At 35.2% G+C, this 24115-nt stretch overlaps 2 protein-coding genes and 1 long non-coding RNA gene across 4 annotated transcripts; all 3 read left to right on the top strand.

The window, feature by feature from the left end:
• Positions 1 to 4288: 4288 nt before the first annotated feature.
• On the top strand, positions 4289 to 10090 carry LOC147280477 (urease accessory protein F-like). Its single transcript, XM_086249963.1, has 4 exons — positions 4289 to 4367; positions 5247 to 8617; positions 8718 to 8958; positions 9680 to 10090. Exon 2 carries the CDS (start codon positions 5431 to 5433, stop codon positions 6148 to 6150), a length of 720 nt encoding a protein of 239 aa, XP_086106089.1. The 5' UTR covers positions 4289 to 4367; positions 5247 to 5430; the 3' UTR covers positions 6151 to 8617; positions 8718 to 8958; positions 9680 to 10090.
• Positions 10091 to 13011: 2921 nt separating this feature from the next.
• Positions 13012 to 17159, top strand: LOC147280476 (TMV resistance protein N-like). 2 transcript variants are annotated; one of them, XM_086249946.1, is made up of 5 exons: positions 13012 to 13171; positions 13326 to 13872; positions 14328 to 15417; positions 15536 to 15817; positions 15921 to 17159. In XM_086249946.1, exons 2-5 carry the CDS (start codon positions 13382 to 13384, stop codon positions 16950 to 16952), a joined length of 2895 nt encoding a protein of 964 aa, XP_086106072.1. In that variant the 5' UTR covers positions 13012 to 13171; positions 13326 to 13381; the 3' UTR covers positions 16953 to 17159. The 2 variants fall into 2 exon arrangements, with proteins under 2 accessions (XP_086106072.1, XP_086106073.1); XM_086249947.1 differs by having other exon boundaries at positions 13021 to 13171; positions 13336 to 13872.
• An 858-nt stretch (positions 17160 to 18017) lies between these two features.
• LOC147280475 (uncharacterized) lies at positions 18018 to 20122 on the top strand. The gene is made up of 3 exons (XR_015123271.1): positions 18018 to 18808; positions 19032 to 19145; positions 19492 to 20122. It is a non-coding gene; the product is annotated as an uncharacterized LOC147280475 (long non-coding RNA).
• The last annotated feature ends 3993 nt before the right edge of the window (positions 20123 to 24115 follow it).

The following is a 24115-nucleotide window of genomic DNA, read 5'->3' as shown; positions in this document are numbered from 1 at the left end:
AGCCACAAAATCAATTCAGCAGATACAATAGTTTCAATGCAGCTTATCCAAGTAATGAATCCACTGTTTGTCATTAGTGTAACCATTTAATCAACCAATAATTTTTCATAACAGATAAGGTTGAATTGTATTAGTAATTTCATGTCACCATATGAATATTAGTGGAATATGTTCAAACCATATATGGAATTTGTTGGTATTATTGGTAGCACATAATCTCCAGATTGCCACCAATTTGAAATAAATTTCAAACCATTTGTGAAATAGTTGACATGTTTAACCAACTACTGTAGCAATGGTGAGAATCATTGTCAAACCAATCATCTTTGGTTTAATAAGGCATGGCTAATCAGTTTTTTATTATATATTTAGTTTCACTAAACCACCAACAAAAGTTCATATTAGTTGCTTAAGCCCTTGTCTACATCAATGTCAAATTTGATCTTTGCAGCCACGAAAACGTTGAGATTGGCATGTATTGAGTATTAGTCACCTCAATCTGTACAACTAACAGCTTATTAGAGGCTAGTTGGTGGCTAATAGCTTAAACAACTAAACATTAGTTGTTTAATGGAGTGAGGATACCCTTGAAATTGGTTGGCTTTGATAAGTATTGGAGTAGTGTCCTACAAATCAAATAGTCTTTTGCTTAGTAAAATAAATAAATAACAGTTGAATATTTACTTTCAAGGGCGCTGCCACCATGCTAATCCGTTTTGAGCTTCAAATTAATTATTAATGATTCTTATCTACTTTTTGATTTGATGAAGTTTTTTTTGGTTGGTTAGATGTTAGATATCTATGGATACATATATGATATGTGTGCATGACCATTTCAAGGTTTTTAGTGCATCTTTCTTCTTGTTCTATTTGGAGAACTATATTTAAACTAGAGAAACTTAGAGTTTAGTCCATTTTATGAATCTTTCTTAGACTAAGACCGGTAGTGATTTAGGGTTTTTACTTAAGTCCTTTTATTTTTCTTCTTTGACGGCTTTATATTAGGTTTTAACTCCTAAATTTTGGGTTTCGCCCAAAATCTCGAAGTTAAAACCTAACATGCAGCATCTACAAAACCCACTCTACACCCTAGGAGGGAAAATACCCTTTAAATTGGAAAAGGACTTTATTATGAATTAAAATGATTTTCTTATAAATTAAAAGGACTTTATTATGAAAGGTCCATTGATTTTAACTACTAAATTTCAATAACTTTTTAGTTTAGGTACTAAAATTAAATAGCATTTTAGATTAGGTACTAGTTGAAAAGTCAAACAAAATAATAAAGTAAAATGTATTAGAATTTACAAATATTACATCACATGCCACTACAATAAAAATAAAAATAATATTACATCACAAATATTACATTAATTTATACTATATTGTATTAAAAAAAAAATCAATCCAGTCACAACTTAACTGTGACTGTCTTGGTAAATTGAAAGAGACAGCTCACACTACTATATTATGTATTATTTTGAGTAAAAGTATTATTTTGACCTCTATTTATACTATATTGTAGTATAATTTCTCTAAAAAAGATTCAATTAAGTCACAACTTAACTGTGACTGTCTTACAACTTAGATGTGACTGTCGTTTAGTCACAACTAAATTTGAAGTTGTGAGTGTCGTACAGTCACAATTAAATGTGAAGTTGAGACTATATTAACAAATTTTCAAGATAATATAAAAGTCTCAAGGATAATTTTGTCAAAACTTTATAAATTTTAACTAACACCCATCATATGTGGGCCAAAGGATAAAAATGTCAAATGGAAAAAGGCTTAAATCAAAGGGGCCAATATATTTGTGACCTAATCTAAAAAATTACATTTAAATTTGATAGTTCAATTGAAATATTATATAGTCTTCATGCTATACCAAAAAATTATTGAGATTTGATATTTAATCTTAATTTTCTATATTATGAATTAAAAGGATTTTTTTATAAATTATTATGAATTAAAAAAATTTTCTTATAAATTTGAAAACACTCACGTCTCTCTCTAAAAACTATTTTTCTAAAGGACCTAAATCTAATTATCTCTTAAAACTATTGGCTTATTTAATGTCCATAGATTATGTACTCTCTCTTGTTTTATTTACTAGTTCTCTATTAACATGATTTACCTCATAGCAACTATTAATATTTATATAGTCATTGGTACATCTAAATCCATTATGGTATCACTTTTGTTGTTGGTGCCGATTATGATGATGTGTGGCCGGTTCATGAACATGTAGGAATGTTTTGTATTACTTCAAATATAATAAATCTGAACTGAAAGTTTAAAAAAACTTATTTTCAAACCTGAAGTTTGATTGAGTCTTATGCCAATTATTTGTTTTGTTAAGAACATGAAGTTCTTTATGATTTTATGTTTGTGATTTTAATTATCACACAATAGAACAGGTACATCTAGTTGGAAGTCTGAATTCCAATATATATTTTTGATATGAATATGAAGTTATTATCAATGATTAAATCGAAGTTCGAGATTTGAATCCATATGTTTTTCAATATAAGAAGCTGAAGTTCAGGTTATACAAGTATAAATCCTCCATCTTTATTCATTATGATGGAATTGAAAGACCAAACTTAGTTTTTAAGAACATCTTCAAAACTTATTCTATTAAATTAATATTGGAACCTGAAGTTCTTTAATTTAAAGCTTGAACCAGAAGTTCATAAAAATTCATGTGGATTCGATTTTTCTTATTCTTATACTTGATTAGAACTTATCATTCTACATTACACAATTAAGTCGAAACCCGAAATTCCTTGATTTAATTAAATGTTTTATGTTGTAAAATTAAATTGAACCAGAAGTTCTTTGATCTATCATTACAATTAGATCTCAAATTTTTCACTAACTTAATATTTGTTTTTATCAACTTGAAGTTCTTGATTAATTTTAGATTACCTTGAAAGTCTTAATTCATATGATTCATTACAACCTGTAGTTTTATGTTTTAACAAAATTTAATAACCTGAAGTTCTGCCTATAATTTTATATAGAAACTTGAAGTTTCATGGCTTTTAATGAACTTGAAGTTTCATAACTTCAATTTAAATCATGTTGGCCTATGTTCATATTTGTTCTCTAAATTCTTACATTTTTTTTTATTATTCAGTAATTCCTCATTGTATGATTATTTATCTATTTATTTGTTGGTTGTATCAATTTCTTATTTTTTTTCTCATAAACATGTGGCTGTTCATTATCATGTTTAATATTTATCTCCTATATTTATTTAGAGCAATTGTATAGATAATTGAGAGGACCAATTCAATGTAAAATATAAGACCTTATGGGCTTATCTCTAGTCATCCAAGAGCCTATAAATAGAGACCTTATGTGAATTAGAAAGATACTATAATTTCTTCCTACTTCTCTTTTTCTTGTGCTCTTTTATATTTTCTCTTTTCCATTTATTTTATAACAAATACATCATTTTTTATTTTTAGCAAATTACATTTAAATAAATAAAACATTTCAATATTACCTAATGGTCAATGTAAAATTTTTTTTCCCATAAAGGTCAATGTAAATTTTATTTTTCCATAAAGGTCAATAAGTCTTAAAATAATATCTCATTTTAGTTACTAAGCTCAATCAACTTGATGATGTCATGTATTTTGGTGCATTAAAAAATACTAATTTGTTCATCTATTTTTTTCATTATTTATGGGCGTAAAATTATGATGTTGCCCTTAATTTAGTTTAGATTATAAAAATAAGGTGCATAGTATATAAATGAGATTTAGAATTTAGAAATAAGATTTAGGGTTTAGAATTAAGATTTTGAAACTTATGGCTTAGGCTCTGCCCAAACTTTGGGAGCTCAACCTTAAGTAGTTTTGTTGCATAGTAGTTAAACACAAATCTAATAAAAATTTAAATCTGAATAGTAATATATGTTTATTAATCTATTGTAATTTATTTTTTTATTTTATTCAATAGTGGCTAAAATAAAATTATAAAAAAATATATTAATTAAAATGTAATTGTGAAAAGATTTATTAATTTATTTGTAATTAGCCTTTTTATATTTTTACGTGAGGACAAAAAACAAAACCAAAAAAATACCTCCAACGTGTTTGGGCTAGCATTAGCAGTTGCAGGTGTTGTCCCAGGATAAATCTTGTAACATTACTCACTATGTGGTCCCATCCCATGTGAGAAATGCCCCCACTGGGACATGCCACATGGTTCATGTGAGTCCCATCTCATGTGAGAAATGCCCACCGGGGCATGCCCATTGAAGACTCTCTTGTTGTCCTACGACTCCACCAGTGACCAGTACACTGCGTCACCATCAAATTACATCCATCTTTCTCTCCTCAGACCAAAATCACAAGGTTCATCTTCTTCCTTTTCTCTGATACAGTACAATGATTTTGGCTTTGTCTGTTTGTTTGCTGAGAAATCTTCTTTTCTTTTTTCTTTTTCCTTTGATTTCTCATTTCTCATGGATGGTGTTGTCTGTTTTGCTGAGAAATGTATGGGAAAGAGGAGTTATGGTTGTTTGTTTGTTCTCTCCTCCATCGATTTCTCTGTTACAAATTTACAATCATGGATCTGATATAAACCCAAGTTAGAAAATGACAACTTTCTTGGGGAAAAAAAAATTTGAAAAGTGGGTATAGTCAGAAATTGGGGGTACCAATAGGATTTCTCTTGATTGTATTGCTAAGAAAGTGTTTCTGACTTCTTCTTGGTCTGGCCCTCAGCTACAACTTTTTCAAAACCATAATATTATAGAGTTGAAAGTTTGAACTCGCAATAATGCAATCAGGTCCTCCTCACATGAATTATACAAGTTTACTACTACAGTAAAGGGAACTAACTGATTAAGAAAGCAAAAGCAGATAGCTTGTTGCCAATTGTCAAACATGTTTTTCACTTTTTAGTAAAACAGAAAGCAAAATTCTTTAAAAAGTACTATTTGAAAAGAAAAAGGCCGTAAGTATGAAGTAGAACCAAACAGTATTTTAAGCATCAACTGCCTTCCAACTTTTGTTGTTTATACTGCAATCAGTAATAAAATGGTTGAGCAGGCGAAAATGAAAAAAATAAAACATTTATGACTTTGTGGTCGGTCCACAGTTTTAATGTTAGTCAAGAATTGTATTCGAATGTTCATCCCACATGCATAAGCTTTCTTCCACCAATTGATTACAAAAGAAAACAAAGAAATTGTTTTGATTTAAGTATGTGGTGTTTTCCCTTACTTACAGGTATTTGAATATGCTCAAAGCTTGATTGCTCATAGTGTATCAGCCAGAATAGTTTCATTCTTCCAATTGAGAATGAGATGAGTTAAACAAAGAAAACAGGAAGCGTGCTTTGCTAGACTCCCTTTTACAGCAGAGCGAATGGCAACTGCTCAATTCTAACCTCCCAACTGGTGGTTGTGCTCCTATGGATATAAACAAAGAAAACAAGAAACGTCCTTCATCAGAGTCCTTTTTACAGTGGAGCCAATGGCAACTGCCCGATTCTATTCTCCCAACAGGTGGTTTTGTTCATTCTTTTGGTCTTGAGGCTGCAATCCAAGCTCACATTGTCACTGGTCCTGAAGATCTCAAAACTTTCGTAATCCATTTGTTGGAGAATACTGGCAGCATACTCCTTCCTTTTGTGTATTCTACAACAATATCACCTGATTTGGAAACCAGGTGTAAACTTGACAAAATGTTGGATGCAATGTTAACTAATGAAGTGGGCAGAAAGGCATCGATTACACAAGGGTCCGCATTGATGAGGGTGGTTGCAGCTGTCTATTCAGAAATACCATCTCTTAAATCTGTAAGGGAAGCTTCTTTAAGTTCTGGGGTGGCTTCTTTTCACCATGCTCCTATATTTGGGTTTATATGTGGACTGCTTGGGTTAGATAGCAGTACTTCTCAAAGAGCCTACATGTTTATTACAATGAGAGACATTATTTCTGCTGCAACATGGCTCAATTTGGTAGGACCCCTTGGTGCAGCTGTACTGCAGCATCGGATTGCTCCTGTTGCTGAAGCTATACTGAATCAATGGAAGGACCATTCAGTTGAGGAAGCATGCCAAACTGTTGCTTTGCTTGACATTGTGCAGGGTTGTCATGTGTACCTGTTTTGTCGACTGTTCTGTTCTTGAAGTCCCAAATAAATGCATTAACTGGTGGAGCCTGCTTGAACTTTTTATTCTTCATAGGAAGCTGAAAACTTCATCTTATAGGAAACACTGGATGAACTATACGGTTGGCTCTGTACGCTCTATACCTTATGGGTGATTGCATTTTGTTTTGGAGTCACTGAATGAAATCCTCCGTTTCTTTCGGAGGTGAGGAAATACTTAATCCAAAACTTTTATTTTCTGGATGTTGTGATTTATTGATTTCCATGGTTTGCTATATATTTAAAGAGGAGACAACATAAATTTTACATCAATAAACATATTTTAGATTTAATGAGACAAAAAGGATTCATGGGGAAAGCTGGCTTATGAAGGAACAACTTTTGATATTTGAAATGGTGGTTCATACAACTGTTTGTCCATATTAAAAGGTTGTGTTAATGTTTTATATCCAAAAGTATAAGGATGTAGTACATAGCCTTCTATGCACTTGCAAGGAAACCTTTCTGCTCAAGTCTAAACATTGCTAACAAGATATGAACTTTCAACTGTATCTCTATAATATATAGTGTTTCTTCAAGGACTGAAACTTATTTGTCATATCAAAAACACATTTGTATGGCTATATAAATTTTTTCTTTGATAATCGGTGATTACAGTAAAAGAAAACACAACATTAACCATTAATGGGGTTTCCGCATAAGTAAATTGGTTCAAGTTTTGTCGTATATATGATCGGCTACACATATTTAAGAAATATTTTGATAAAACATGCAGTGATAGGGTGTTGCTAAGTATAGGCAGAGCCGCAGAGGCTTTTCATAGGATGTATCCCACTTGAAGCTGCAGCTATTGATTTCCGGTTGCATTTCATTTTAGCCATGTACTTGATGTTATCTTCACAAGGTCAATGGATTTTCCTCCAGAAGGTATTGTCGTTGTTATTCAAACTTAACTAGAACATTATTGTAAGCATTTTGTATTTCTTTAAAACAGTATCCAGATAATGGTCTTGTGCTTTTTTATAGAATAAATAGGAGCAATGTTTTGCAATGTTAATAATTTGCTGCATGTAATTCAATTAAAGTTTTGCCTTCTCCAGAAGTCTAAGTCTATTGTGTTTGAGTGGTGCTGTAGCAGCTCAAGTACAAAAGTTGTGCAAGTGTAGTTCCAATTCTTACAGATCCATGGGATGCAAGAAATAGGTAAGACAACAGTTGTTCAACTGTTTATGATCAAATTTTTCAAGCTTTTGACCGTAGTTGGCTTTTTTTAAAAAAAATTTTATTTATTTACAATGTTAGAGAAATGTCTAAAAAAGATGGTCTAGTTTCTTTTTAAGCAAAACTTCTCCCCAGGGTTCTGATGGAAAAAATTGGAAACATAGAGGATGAATATCCCGGAGCTGCTATGATAGAAAAACGGTTGTGATAAGGGTTCTTATTGTTGTTCATGATGCAGATCAATGAAAACGCTTAGAAAAATTGGCTGGAAATTGTAACTGGTTTGGTGCAGGGAGTAGAATTATCACAACGGGTACTGATGAACATTTTTTGAAGACACAAGGTGTTGATTGAATATACAAGGCTCCTGGGTTATATTATGATGAACCTCTTCAACTTTTGGGTTTGAAAGCTTTTAAGAATAGCCGCCCACCTGTAGTTATTTGGAGCTGTGCAACTATATCGTCGCATATGCTCATGGCCTTCCATTAGTTCTTGTGGTTATAAGTTCCTTTCTATGTGGTAAAAGTACCAACACATGGAGAAGTGCAATAGATAGGCCAAAGAATAAACCAGAAAGAAGAATTATCAATGCGATTCAGATAAGTTTTGATGGACTAGGGGAAACAGAAAAATAAATTTTTGTACAAGGGGAAGAATAGGAATCATGTAACTAAATTACTAGAGTATTGTCAGCTTTACCCTGACATCGGTTTAAGTGTTCTCGCTGATAAATATCTCATTACTATTTCCAACAACAAATTGTGGATGCATGATGTGCTCTACAAGAAATGGGGTGGGAATAGTTTGTCGAGAGCCGTTTATGGTCCAGGAAAACGTGGTAGGTTACAGTCTCATGAAGACACCCACAATGTGCTGATGAAAAATAAGCTAAGAGTTTAATTATGTGGGAAAATGTAACCATAAGCACTTTCATTTCATTCAAGTAATCTCCTTAGGTCCAGTGGCATTTTCCTTGTTCTTCATATATTCTTAGGAATAGAAGCAGTTCAAGGCATAGTTATGAACTTTTTATAATTAGAAGTGGCTCATTGGAACCCAGGAGCCTTCTCAAATTTGTCTCAATGTTTTCTCTAAATTCGTAATGTGCGCCTTCTCCAAGGCCTCAGTTTTCTTTCTAATTCCTTGAGACTCCTCAAATGGAGTGGGTTACTCTTAAGATCTCTCCCACAGAATTTCCAACCACACGAACTTATTGAACTTGTGCCACAGCAACATTGAACGGCTTTGGAAAGGCAATAAAGGTATGACTAGTTAACAATCTACTATTCTTTTTTTCTTTTAACAGTAAATTGTCTGTTTTGTGTGGTGGCTCACTGTTTTGATTTTATATGTATTGAGCAGTATTTTGACAAGTTGGAGTTCATCAAATTCTGCCAGTCTCGAAACATTATTAGACCTCAGACATTTGCAGGTGTTCACAATCTTGAGGGTTTAGATCTTGAAGGATGAAAAAATTTAGTTGTATTCATCAATCCCTTGGAGTTCTCAAAAAAGGGTTATTGTCTTGAATCTTAAAGACTGCGAAAGTCTTAAGAGTCTGCAGAAAAGTGTGGGGGAGATGGAGTGTTTGGAGGAGAATGATGTGAGTAGAGCTTCTGTAACATAACTGCAATGATCTTTTAAACAATATTAAAGATTTATTTTCGCATGGATGTGAATTGTGATGTGGTTTGGGGGTCTTTAAGTAAATTCTTGTCCAGATCTAGTTGTAGAATGGTAAATGACCCCTCTGCTGTTATGTGGACTTCTGCATTCTTTATTTTCTCTGGGCCTCTTGTCTGAAGTTTAACTATTAGGTGACCTCACTCTTGTTTCTATTACAGGGACGTTCATTACTATATAATAATATAAGATAGCTCGTATCTTTGCAGCATAGTGATAGTGAACTTGATCAGAAACATATTTTCAAACAATACTCTAGTTTTACTTGCAAAACTAGCATTCTGGTATGAAGTTATAAGTATTTTCTAAAAGAAACCAAAAGCATTTCATATTTTTGGTAGTAATTCTAGATTATGTACGCTATCAGTACCCTTGCACTGTTAAAATTATAATAAAATGATACTTGTACAGTATGGACTGTTGTGTTGTTATAGAGAATTTTAAGGAACAATAAGTTTTTGCAATTTGGTGCAAAAGTAACCTTGCATTGCATTCTTAGCAGATTTCATTGTTGCCTTGAGTAACTGAATAATGTGTAACTAATTTGGTCAACGACTTGATGCTAGTACAATAGCTATACTATGAACCTATATCTCTCACATGTGTTTGGTTTCTTATATATTTTTATATACTTTCTTCAGTTTACACAGTTTCATGGTACATACATAAGCTATCCAGAGGAACTACAATTATATCAGGATCATAATGTCTTGTGAAGACCATGCTAACAGGTAAGGTAGTTGCATTTCTTTATGAGCTGTGGCCTGTGGGAACCAATATTTCAATTGAACCATATTACCATCACTTATGAACTGAAAATTAAGTTTTTGGGGGAACACGTGTACCCAATGCAGAAACAGTAGTGAACGATGTTTTTACTTTAAAGCACATGAATTTGACGTGGATCCTGTAGCGGTCTCTAATGTGCATTTGAGGGGTGAAATTAAAGATCCACTTTGCTTTGCCATTAACTAGGACCTGATCACTGATTTGAGCTTCATATAATATTTTGATTCCTTGTTAAATGAAGTTGATGCAGGAGCATCTGCCAGGGTTTCCAAAATTTAGTAACTTTCCAATTTTCATGTCCTAGTTTGATTAGGAGTCTAGTTTCTTGATTATTAGATCTTAATCATTAAGGAATTGCCTTTATGTTTTCCAAGTAAGTTTAGGTTTATGCTTTCCTAGTCATCTTAGGTTTATGTTTCCCTATATAAGCTAAAGGCTTAGGTTGTAGTAGACAGTTTATGCATTATATTTTTATGAGAATTCAGAGTTGAGAGTTTCTTTTGGGCTCCTAAACCCTAGAACTCATCTATCAATGTTCCATCTTTGATTCTATAGCTTAAATCTCTATTATCTCTACTGTTTGTTGCTGGAAGATTGACCTATTCTAGACTTTTGCCCCAATATAGCAGCAAGAGAGCAGCCCTTGCTTCTGTCCTGCATCAGAAGTGCATGCATTTTTTTTAATGAAATTTTTGTGTTATATATATACATAAAGGGACCATTTTCACATTTTACCCATTTGAACTTTGCATCCATTTTAACTTTGCAATGTCAGTTATGTTTGTCACATTTTCTGTTAAAAATTAGAGTATTTCTGTCTTTTTATGTTAGTTTTAGAGTTAATTATAATTATATACCTCAATTATATACCACTTTTTAACTTGGTACCTCAAATTCAAAAAGTTGCATTAAGGTACCCAACTACGAAACCGTGTCAGTTAGGTACCTCCGTTAGTCTGGCCATCAAAAAGGCCGTTATCTGATGACGTGACACACCACTAAAATGTTTCATTTCAATTTAGTACCTCAATTTTACTATGTTTTTCAAGTTCATACCTCAAGTTCAAAAACTTGCAAATAAATAAATGTTTTCCAGTTTTTTTCTCAATTTTATCCCAACTTTTGATCAATCAAATCTCTACCAAAATTATCTAATGTTATACTCATTTTGAAGCTATGAATCTCCTCTTTACAACCTTATAAAAATCATGCAAAAATGAGTTATGAAACCCGAGATAATTGGTCACAAAGTAGGCTACCCGAAACTGTCAAATTTTTCAAACAAATTGGCAATTTTGGGTACCTTAATTTGTAAATACTTATCTCGCGTTTCATAGCTCCTTTTTGAATTATTTCTATATGATTATAAAAAGGAAATTCATAGTTTTAAAATGACTCAAATGAGTATAAGAGTATTGATTTTATTGAAGATTTAATGAGTCAAAAGTTGGGGTGAAATTGTGATAAAAACTAGAAAACATTTATTTTTTTGCAAGTTTTTTAACTTGAGGTATAAAATTGAAAAATATGTTAAAGTTGATGTACTAAATTGAAATGAAGCCTTTTAGTAGTGTGTCACGTCATCAGATAACGGCCTTTTTAATGGCCAGACTAACGGAGGTACCTAATTGACACGGTTTCGTAGTTGGTGTATCTCAATGCAACTTTTTGAACTTGAAGTACCAAGTTGAAAAATGGTATATAATTGTAATTTACCCTTAGTTTTATATTGTTAGAGGAAAAAAAGGCAAATACTTGAGGTGATGTAGGGCAATTTGTTTTTGGGGATCAACTAATATTCTAGGAAAGAGGAAGTGATGCAAATGGTGGTATTTGGCCCTTTGGCAAAAGGAGGAGCTGATGCGACTCGAGTGGGACTATGGTGGCCAATTGTTTTGTCTTTTAAGTTCTTGAATGGCTGGATTACGGTCGGTTTGCCAAGATGAATAAGGGATTTTTTTAATGATTGGGTGGGTTTAAATTCGAGATCTCTAGCAATACTCAGTTTCATTTATGGTTGAGTTTGGTTGGGTTAGAATATCAAGTAGAATATTAATTAAAATGCCTTTCAGATTAGCATAAGTCCAAACAATCAAACAAACACCAGCATTAATTGAACGAGAAACTGCCAAGGACAATGATGCTAAGGAAAGACAGATGGTTTTGATGAGAATACAAGCCACACCGACAAAAAGTGAGTTCAGTAGAGTTTTTTAACAATCTCTCATTCTCAAAACTCAAAAGTGTGTGGTAATGTGAAATCAAAGATTCCCACAGAAAAGACCATTTAAGTGTTTTGAACTTTTACTCCATTTTCAACCAACAAAATTAGTTAAAAATGGTTATCAATGTAGCAAATTTCAAACAATCAATATAGTAATATACAACACACAATAATGCTAAGTAAAGAGGTATGATTTTTGTAACCATACAAGGCACCAACCTAAAGTGACTTTTTAGTAGAATTTTGATATTTCATTCTCAAAAGTGGTGTAATTTGTAAAATGGAACATTCTCTTCAAACAACTTTCTTCGCATAGAAAGGATTACTTTGAACATTCTTGATAAAAAGTTGAAGAAATATTTTCAAGATTTAAAATAAACATATTTATCGCTTAATAGAAAATTTATTTCCATACTCAAATTTATTTTAAAGTATGGAAAGTAGGCATGACTTGAGCTATCAAAGTAAATTACATTAGATGTTGGACAATGGAGTGGTCACAAATGACGTAGCCCATTTTGGAGGGTTAATTAATTAGTAGCACAATTCAAGGGGTATTATTAAAGTGTGGACTAATGGTTTATTCCCCTTAAAATGTAGTTAAGTGCTTGATACGTGGCCATAATTTATTGGAAGTTAAATCTAGCAGTTAAGAAACATTCAAAACACTAAATAAAAATTTAGGGAGGAAAGTGAATTATTTTAAAATTTAAAGGGCAAATTGAGGAGATCACAATTGTCGACCATTAATTGACACCATAGACAACTTGTAACTTTGCCTTTGCCAGGACAGGAGGTGGAAGTTGCCTTGAACTTGATCAGAGGACTATGGAGGACCCCACTAAGGCCCCGTTTGCCAGGACAGGAGCTGGAAGGTGCCTTGAACTTGATCAGAGAACTGTGGAGGACCCCACTAAACCCTTCTACCATTGACCAAAAGTAAAAGCAGTATAATATATGTCAAAGTCCTCTTGATGATCAGGTACAACAATTACATGAGTGTTATTCTGGAAACCAAGGCTTTTGGTTTGTTCATACATTTTATAGATCAGCTGCTGAACCACAAATTTGAAGGCTTATTATTGAAACTTGCCCAACTTCAATTTCCCAACAAACCCAGGTTAGACCCTAACTACTTTCTCTTTCGGTTTTAAAATTCCATTTCTTTTCTTCTTAATATTTTGCTGATGATATATATGGAACATAACTGGATGCTTGTACAATAGCTAGCTATATCTTATGAATCTTCATCTTATATTATCTTACTTGTATAGACTTGTTTAGATTGGGCGAAGTCCTTTGATATATAAGATTAATTAAGTTGGCTCTAATGACGATGACCACACAACAAATATGTGCTTCTTCAACTCCTCAATGGAAATATGATGTTTTTCTGAGTTTTAGAGGTGAGGACACCCGAAAAGGTTTTACAGACCACTTATACACTGCATTAGAGCAACAAGGAATTATAACTTTCAAAGATGACCCTGAACTACCAAAAGGGAGATCTATTGCTCCAGAACTTTTGACTGCAATTGAAGAATCAAGATTTGCTCTCATTATTCTCTCAAGAAATTATGCATCATCAACTTGGTGCTTGGACGAACTTTTAAAGATTCTTGAATGCATGGAAGCAAGAAAAACAGTGATGCCAGTTTTCTATGATGTCGATCCCTCAAATGTACGAAAACAAACCGGGAGTTTTGCAAAAGCCTTCACTAAACATGAAAAAAGGTTTAGGGATGACACAAAGAAGGTGAAAAGGTGGAGCTCAGCTTTAACGAAAGTGGCAAATTTCTCTGGGTGGAATTCAAATGATTGGTATGTTTTCTTATTTCTTTTATCTTTCTTTCCATTGAAAAGGTTTTGAGAAAGTTAGAAACAAAATGGTTCAATGTATGAGGATTAATGGAAGTAGATCACCAATTGTATTTACAGGGCCGGTTAAATGAGTGGAATCAATATAAGATTTTGAATATTGCATTACTTAACAACATAGTAGATTTTGGTGTTTTTCATTGTGTTACAATTCACATGGGACATAGCTAGGTAGATGACCAATCTGAATTCTGAAGCTAAATATCATTAAACGAATAGGAAAGAAATTGAATACATTGCAAAGATATATGTTGTGTAGTTATTCATTTGATCAGCTACTTTGACCAAATTTCAAGTTCCATGATAAGAACTAGTAAAAGCAGATCTACGTCAATTTGATTAGTATTCATATATATGAATAACATGTTTTTTTTATTTTTTTATCCATTTTGTTGTAGCTACGAGTCAAAGCTCATTAAAGATATTGTTGAAGTTATATGGACAAAATTGGGCTGTACATTATTTAGTAATATGGAGAACCTTGTTGAAATTGATTCAAGATTGGAACCAATCAATATGCATTTAGGTGCAGGGGAGGATGATGTTCGCTTTATTGGTATATGGGGGATGGGCGGGATTGGCAAGACAACTGTTGCCAAAGTTGTTTATGAGAGAATATCTCACGAATTTGAAGTAAGTTTCCTTCTTACAAATGTTAGAAATTCTGTTGAAAAAAGTGGCCTAGTTAACCTACAGAAGCAACTTCTTTCTGGGATATGGATTAAAAAGGATGCCATATTGGACCTTGACCAAGGAGCAACGATAATCAGCAGGTTTTTCGGTCACAAAAAGGTTCTTCTCATTCTTGATGACGTGAACCATCTGGACCAATTAAAATATTTGGCTGGAAATCAAGGGTGGTTTGGTCTTGGGAGTAGAGTTCTCATTACAACTAGAAATGAGCATTTGTTAGTCGGGCATGGAGTAGAGAGAAGAGTAAAGATCAAGGGGCTAGATGATGATGAAGCTCTTCAGATTTTTAGTTGGAATGCCTTTAAAAAACATTACCCAGAACAAAATTATCTTGTTCTGTCTAAGCGTGTTGTGAACTATGCCAATGGTCTTCCTTTACCTCTTAAAATCTTGGGATCTTTTTTGTGTGGAAGAAGCCTAAGTGAATGGAACAACACGCTGAGTAAACTAGGAAAAGTTTGTAACTCGGAAATTTTTAACATACTTAAAATAAGTTATGATTGTCTAGAAGAGGACGAGAAGAAAATGTTCCTGGATATAGCATGTTTCTTTAACGGGGATGACGAAGATCGAGTAGTAAAAACACTAACCGCCTGTGATCTTCATGCAATTATTGGAATAAAAGTCCTCATTGAGAGATCTCTCCTAACTATTTCGCATGGAAGACTATGGATGCATGATTTGCTCCAAGAAATGGGTCGGGAAATTGTGTGCCGAGAATCTCCTAATGGGCTAAGCAAGCGCAGTAGATTGTGGCTTCATGAAGATCTCAATTATATCTTAAGCACAAATATGGTAAGAGATTTATTTAGTACAAGGATAATTTTAGTTAACAAGATACTTTAATGAGCCGTTTTTCTTAAGGTATGTGTATGAGCTTTCACTATTGCATGTTTGTATTCATGTATATTAGGGAAAAGAAGCAATAGAAGGGATAGTTGTGTACTCAACGAACGATCCTGGAGAAAAGGTGGTCGCCAATGCTAAATCCTTTTTAACCATGGACAACTTGAGATACCTAGTGATTAATAATGTGGACCTCCCTAATGGCCTTGAATATCTTCCCAATAGTTTACGGGTTCTTAAATGGACCGGGTATCCATTAACGTATTTCCCACCACATTTCAACCCAGAGAAGCTACTGGAGCTTGACATGTGTCACAGTTGCATTAAATATATTCAGATTGGAATAAAGGTATCATATTACTTATTTTATCTTTTATTACCTACTGAAATTGTTGAATCATGGCTCAAAGGTTTTTATTTTCAGCTCATTTCTCTGTGCTTTTACTTGACAGCCTTTGTACAATTTGAAAACCATTAATCTCAGCCACTCTCTGAACCTTGTGAACACCCCAAACTTTAGAGGTATGCCATATGTTGAGATTCTAATACTTAGAGGTTGTACACGACTGTATGAGGTTGACCCATCAATTGAAGTGCTCGAAGGACTTATAAATTTGGACTTGGGAGATTGCAAAAACCTTGTGCGTCTTCCAAGCAGTGTACAGGGCTTAAAATCTATCAAAGTTCTTAATATTTCTTGTTGCTCAAAGCTTGATAAATTACCAAATTACTGGGGCCATCTAGAGTGTTTGGAGGAGCTTGATGTGAGTGGAACTTCCATAAGAGAACTACCTTCCTCTTTTGGAATGCTTAAACGACTTACTTTGATGAAATTGAAAGATTGCAAATATCTTGTCTGTCTTCCAATAAGCATATACGGCTTAAAGTCTCTGGAAGTTCTTGATATTTCTGGTTGCTCAAAGATCAAACTTTCGGAAGAGTTGGGCCATCTAGAGTGTTTGGAGGAGCTTGATGTGAGTGGAACTTCCATAAGGGAACTACCTTCCTCTATTGGAATGCTTCAACGACTTACTTTGATGAAATTGAAAGATTGCAAATATCTTGTCTGTCTTCCAATAAGCATATACGGCTTAAAGTCTCTGGAAGTTCTTGATATTTCTGGTTGCTCAAAGATCAAACTTCCGGAAGAGTTGGGCCATGTAGAGTGTTTGGAGGAGCTTGATGTGGGCAATACTACAAAAAGAGAACTACCTTCCTCTTTTGGTTTTTTTGAAAAATTTAAAGATACAATTTCTCATGGATGTGAAGTGGTTTGGGGATCTTTGAATAAGTTCTTGCCTTCCGGATTTATGCAAAGAGTGAATACAGAGCCAATGAGTTTCCAGTTGCCGTTATCTGGTCTGTGTAATTTAACGGATCTAAACCTAAGTAACTGCAATCTTGGGGAAAGAGCATTTCCCAACGGTATTAGTTGCTTACCCTCAATTATTTTAAAAAATATATATATACACAATATTATATAAATTAGGTTCAAAGCAATTACTTTACACAAAAGAAGACTTAGTGCATTATAGTGAGTGCCACAAAGGTTTTGAATTTTGATGTCAAATTGCGACTTTGTATTTGCATGTATGTTCAGTTTTCATTGTGACTTCTTTTCCATTCTTATGACAAGTGTGTGTTCTTTTAATGTCTTCTAAATTATGATTTTCATTTTGCTACCTTTGTAATTTTTTCTTTGAGAGTAATAAGGTTAGAACCAATGAATCATTTGGGCTTTTGTTTCCTTTTCCCCCCCCCCCCCCCCTTTTTGGCAGAATAGGTTTACCGATACTTTTGCATTGATGTTGATTATGGGTTTCCATGTATTGTTCGTGGGTGTCATTTTTTGAAATTAATTCATTGCTCAATGACCAACTCAGAGTTTTTTCAGTAAAACAAGTAATAAAACTCAAAATGGGTAGTAAATAAGAATGCTGGTCTTGGTAAGTAAGGTTGCTTTAAGCCTTTTAACTCTGAATTTGTTTTTTGGGAATTTGAAATATTTTTGCTGGTTATGTAGGGGATACTCTGAACCTCTTCTCTATTTTACGTGAGCTTTTATGTTAAACATTTATGTATTTTATGTTAAACTTATCTTTTTCTTAATATTAGTCACAACTTCAAATTTTGTTATATGAGTTTTGGGGGTGGTTTAGGTGTACTTTCTATAGTTTGCATGCTGGAGTTTATGGTCTATCTTTTTCAAACTGTGACAGTCACAACTTCAGATTTAGTTGTGACTACAGAACAATCACAACTAAATTATGAGACAGTCACGGTTAAGTTGTAACTTGATTGAATGTTTTTGAAAAAATTGTACTACAATGTAGTATAAATAGAGGTCAAAGTAATATTTTTTATACAAAATAATTACTAGTGCAATTGGGGAAGATATCTCTTTCAACTTACCATGACAGTCACAACAAATTGTGAGACAGTCACAGTTTAACTTGTGACTTGTGACTGAATTAAATTTTTTTTTTTTAAATTGTATTACAATATTGGATAAATAGAGGTCAATGTAATACTTTTATTGAAATTATTATGTAGTGTAGTGGTAAGAGGTGTCTCTTTCTCTTGCATGAGAGGGGTTTGAATCCCTTCTATGCCAAGTTGTTTTTGTGTTGTTGAACGGCGTTAGTCGGTGGTCGGCCGGACGGAGGTGGCCGGTGGTTAGTTGGGAATTTTTTTAATTTTTTATATTGTAGTGGCATATGATGTAATTTTTATGAATTCTAATACCCTTCACTTTATTAGTTTGTTTGACTTTTCAACTAATATCTAAACTAAAATGCTATTAAATTTTAGTACCTAAACTAACAAATTATTAAAGTTTGATATTTAAAGTCAATGGACCTTATATAGAATTGTGTAAACTTTCCTACAAAAGTGCATTAACTTTTGACAACTACTATTCACAAAAGAGAAGTTGTCATTAGTTTCGTTTTTTTATTGTGGAGGCAACTTCTTGCTTTGACTTTTGTCCGGAATTGGAAGGTGCCTGGAACTTGATCAGAGGACTGAGGAGGCCCCCTCACCATTAAACCCTTCTACCATTGACCAAAAAAAGCAATATAGATATCTATCTAAGTTCTCTGCCTCACATAAAGTCCCGTTGAGTCCTACGTAATGTAAGTGTTACCCATATCTTATAATTAGCACTACTCAGTAGTCGATCACACACAGTTACTATTTACTTGAGTGGTGTTCCTTCTGATGATCAAGCTCAATCATCAATGCATTTGTTTGTTCAGTCATTTACTAATGAACTGCTGAATCACATATTTGAAGGATAGATGTGAAAACTTGCCCAACTTCAAATTCCCAAGAAACCCAGGTAATTAAGCCCCAACCCATCTCTAATTGTTAGCTGTCCTTGCTATTATTTTTTAGCTTCTTTTACATTTTTTGCACGCATATTGTACCATTATTTTTTCTGTGAATTTATTTTTCTCTCTAATTAATTTTCTGCTGAGATGTATCTGGTGAATAACTTGATGTTTGTTCAATACGTAGCAGTACGTTATGAATCTTAATCTGATATTATCTCACTTGTATAGACTTGTTCAGATTAATGTCGAATGTTGGCCCAAAATTGCTATTTGTTTTCCACGCGGACACAATCACATTTGCTTTCCGCTGCGGGAGATGCAAGAAGAGGACATCAAACAATCGTATGTATTTTTCATTCAACCAAGCAAAATTCTTGAAAAAGTACTATTTGAAAAGAAGAAGGCCATAAGTATAAAGTAGAACCAAACAGTATTTTAAGCATCAACTGCCTTCCAACTTTTGTTTTTTATACTGCAATCAGTAATACTAAGATACTAAAATGTTGAGCAGGCAAAAATGAAAAAAATAAAACATTTATGACTTTGTGGTTGGTCCACAGATTTAATGTTAGTCAAGAATTGTAATTCGAATGTGCATCCCACATGCATAAGCTTTCTTCCACCAATTGATGACAAAAGAAAACAAAGAAATTGTTTTGATTTAAGTATATGGTGTTTTCCCTTGCAGGTATTTGAATATGGTCAAAGCTTGATTGCTCATAGTGTATCAGCCAGAGTAGTTTCGTTCTTCCAATTGAGAATGAGATGGACTTTAACAAAGAATATAGGAAACCTGCTTCATCAGACTCCCTTTTACAGCAGAGCAAATGGCAACTGCTCTATTCTAACCTCCCAACTGGTGGTTTTGCTCCTATGGATATAAACAAGAAACATCCTTCATCAGAGTCATTTTTACAGTGGAGCCAATGGCAACTGTTCGATTCTATCCTCCCAACAGGTGGTTTTGGTCATTCTTTTGGTCTTGATTGAGGCTGCAATCCAAGCTCTCATTGTCACTGGTCATGAAGATATCAAAACTTTTGTAATCCATCTGTTGGAGAAACATTCAAAATACTAAATAAAAATTTAGGGAGGAAAATGAATCATTTTAAAATTTAAAGGGCAAATTGAGGAGACCACAATTGACGACCATTAATTGACACCATAGGCAACTTGTAACTTTGCCTTTGCCAGGATAGGAGGTGGAAGTTGCCTTGAACTTGATCAGAGGACTGTGGAGGACCCCACTAAACCCTTCTACCATTGACCAAAAGCAAAAGCAGTATAGATATATGTCAACGTCCTCTTGATGATCAGTTACAACAATTACATGAGTGTTATTCTGGAAACCAAGGCTTTTGGGTTGTTCATACATTTTATTGATCAGCTTTGTATCTTTGGAGCATAGTAACAGTGGACTCATCAAAAATATATACTCTTAAAAACAACAAAACTAGCATTCTGGTACTTAACGGGTAATCGTCTAATGATTCGAACCGTTTAACTATTAGATTTTTATTAAAAAAATAATCTTGTAAAAAATAAACTAAGTCAGAACTCGTTTGACCATATGATTATGATCATGAACATATCAGTATTTATTGAAATACTACCAATACAAATTACCTAAATTTTATTTTATTTTTGGTACTGTGGTGGGCCTAAGCCCCGAAAAGAAAAGTTATTATATATCAATGCTATATTTTTTAATCAGATTTGTTTTCAATGCAAAAAACCTCCTTAAGGTGTGAATTCAGACCCTGTTTAAGTATTTAGGTGGCGGGCCATGCCTAAATATTGTTTGGATGATAACTCACAAGTTGCAATAAGAAGACAGTAAACCAAGTCATACAAGTGGCCTTGAAAGATATTAATTATTGTAAAGCTCTTTCCACGAAGATGCCTGCAACTTGACTTGAGAGGAAACCCCTCTGCTTTTTGTACCCTTGACCAACAAGAATTTAACATTCCTCTGCATCTCGGTTTCTCATCAAGTCCCAAAGAATTAATCCTACTCTTACCCATTTCTTTTAGGCAATCACCAACACGCAACACAATTAAGCTACCTCCTCACACAACACACAACACACACCACAACTTCACTTGATCAGCTGCTAGTAATTCACAGATCTCAAGGAAAGCTAAAGGAACTTGCAGCCCAACTTCCAAATTGCAAAGAAACCCTAATTATCTCCCTAATAGCTAACATGCCTAAGCTATTTTTGGTTCTTTAATATACATCTCTGCATATACATGTTTTGCTAATTTGCTCTGTCATTCCTTTCAAACTTAAGCCTTTTCTCTAATTAATATTTACTGTCTAATTAATATACATCGTCAATGATGTATTGTTAGCTTGATGTCATACTAGTGAATAATGTATGTTTTTTTCAGCTGTACTTAAATGCTTTACTGTCTTCATTACGTTTCTTGTTTCTACCTTTCGTGTGTCATATGTCTTTGGGTCTTGTTGTGTTCTTTTATTTTCATATAAGTTTACTACAAATTTAATTCATAACATTTTCTTACAGTTTGCTGCATCCAAATTTTATGAATCGATTTCCACCATTATAAGTAGCAATTTTAAGTTCCAATCTTTTATTACAGAAATCGGGTGCTTCCAATTTTTTAGTACTTGCAACTCTAAATTCTAATCCCAACGCCCGAAGTCTCTTACACGTCTGACGAGTGACAGGTAAGTTCTAAATATTGCTCTAATTTTTTTCCAATTTATTTTGTCTTACTTTTGTGTGTCTTCTGTTTTCGGTTTTGTTGCGGTTTTCTATTATTTTCATATAAGTTTATTACAAATTTCATAACAACTTTCTTATATTGGCTGCGACCAATTTTTTGATGTGATCGACCGGATTAGAGTGCTGCTATTTGCACACCTTTTTTTTTTTTTTTTGCACACCCTTTTCTCCTACACATCCTTTATCCTCTTTTAAAATTGAAATTTCTCTTTAACACACACCTCTCACTACTAAAATATCCCTATCTCACCAAATTTCTCATTGCACACCCGGCACACTCATCAAACACCACACACCCCACCAAACAATCAAACAATACACACCTCTCACCAAAAACCAGCAAACACACCCACCACCGTGCGCAGCGCCCCAACCCCACTTCTCTCTCCTACCTCCCTTTCTCTCTCTGGCTTATCAACCCAGCCACTTTCTCTCTTTCCTCACTTTCTTTCTCTCTCCCGAACCCACACTCTCTCTCACAACTCCACCTCCCAGCAACACCACCTTTCCTGCAAGCTCTGCGAAGCCCAACTGCTTGCTCCAACTCCTTCCAGCCATCGCGTGCAGCACTGAGCTCAAACACTCGCTCGCTCAATTGCTTGGTTGCACCGTCGAAGCTGCCCGCGCTATTCGGCACTGGTATGTCGAAACTAACAGTTTCGTTCGACAATCATCCGCCGAAGAATGTGAGTTTCGTTCGGCAGGTACCCACCAAACATTCACGACCCGTTCGGTAGGTGCCCACCGAACCAGCTGCAATTTTTTCGAGGTGGAAGCTTGACGGTGCGCGCTGATGGAGGAGCTGTCGCTGATGTCGGCGGCTCGAGGGAAGCTGGGAACTTCTCTGGTGTGGAAGAACAGCTGGAGGCACTTCTGATGTTGATGGAGCAGCTAGGCACTTCTCTGGGGTGGAAGCTCGAACGGTGCGACGCGGGAGTGGCGCTGGTGGCAGCTTGGCTCTGTTAGAGACAAGACAGAGAAAATAAGGAGGTGACCGGTGGTGGTCTCACCACCTGGTTCACCGGTATTCGCCGCCGGGCAGAGGAAATCCTAGAGAAAGAGAGAGAGAGAGAGGTGATCAGTGGGTTGTCGAACATTGGGAGGTAGATGAGGTAGGGTGGTCTTGATGTTGTTGACGGGAGAGTTGCAGACAAAAGAAAATAAAAAGAAGGAAAAAGTTGCAGACTGCCAAATGAAGAAGGAGAAGAAAGAAGGAAAAAAAAAAAAAGAGTTGCAGTCTGCAGACATGAAGGAGAGGAAATAAGGGAAAAAAAATAAAAAGGAAGAAGAGAGGGGTGTGTTGGGAAGGGCTTTAGGGTATTTTTACAAGAGGGCTGCTATTTGCACACCTTTTTTTTCTTTTTGCACACCCTTTCTTGAAAAAAAAAAAAAAAAAACTCAAGGGAAAAGACCTTATACCCCATCCATTTTTCTTTTTGCACACCCTTCCTAAACAGAGAAAAAAAAAACACACACACACACCCAAAAATCACACACCCCATCCCTATCTCTCCCCCCCCCCCTACACACCCCCTCACCCAAACACCCCATCCCCACCTCTCCTCTCTCCGGCACACACCCCACCCCCGTGAATAACCACCCGTCGACCACCCCAGCCCCGGCCCGCCCCACTCTCTCTCCTTCCCTCTTACCCCGCCGACCACCGCACCCCCATCCCCTCATCTTTCTCTCTCCCCGAAACCCAACCCCAGCCCGCCCCACTCTCTCTCTTTCCCTCTCCCTCCTCCGGCCACCACTAGTCACCCCACCGGTCGGAAAATACTCCCCAGATGCCGGCCATCACTCTCCAGAACACCCCTTACCGGCCAGCCACCCACACCCACACCCACAAAAAAATTGCAGCGGGTTCGGCGAACCAGTGCCGAACCCGGTGGTTTCGTTCGGTAGGTACCTACCGAACAATCCTATTCTATTCGGCGGGTACCTGTCGAATGAAACCACCAGGTTCGGCATTGCTGTCTGCTTGGGCGGTGGTGCATGCAGGGAGGAGGGGGAGGAGGGATTGGGAGGTGGCAAGAGGGAAGGGGGTGCAGTGGTCGGCGGGGTAACAGCGAAGGAGAGAGAGTGGGTGGTGCATGCAGGGAGGAGGGGGAGGTGGCAAGAGGGAAGGGGGTGCGGTGGTCGGCGGGGTAAGAGGGAAGGAGAGAGAGTGGGGCGGGCTGAATAGAAAGGGTGGGGGGTGGGCTTCGACGGTGGGGTGTGTGCCGGAGAGATGGGGATGGATGGGATGTGTACGGGGGGGGGGGGAGATGGGGATGGGGTGTGTCGGTGAGGGGAGGGCCAAATGGTTTTTTTTTCTTGAATTTTTTTTTTTTTTTCAGAAAGGGTGTGCAAAAAGAAATTTAGGGGTGTGCAAAAAGAAATTTAGGGGTGTGCAAATAGCCGTCCTCTTTTATAATAGGGTAAATTTGTAAATTCATTAATTAAGTGATAGGGGTGTGCAAAAAGAAAAAAAAGGGTGTGTAAATAGCAGCACTCCCGGATTATGAGTGGACAGCAGATTTACATGTTTAAAATAATGTTAATAAATATACATGT

The sequence above is a fragment of the Dryas octopetala genome, chromosome 7 (assembly GCF_963921425.1).
Source record: "Dryas octopetala chromosome 7, drDryOcto1.1, whole genome shotgun sequence".
Classification (NCBI taxonomy): Eukaryota; Viridiplantae; Streptophyta; class Magnoliopsida; order Rosales; family Rosaceae; genus Dryas; species Dryas octopetala.
The sequence above is the reverse complement of the archived record's forward strand: the minus strand, read 5'-3'. Positions and strand labels throughout refer to the sequence as shown.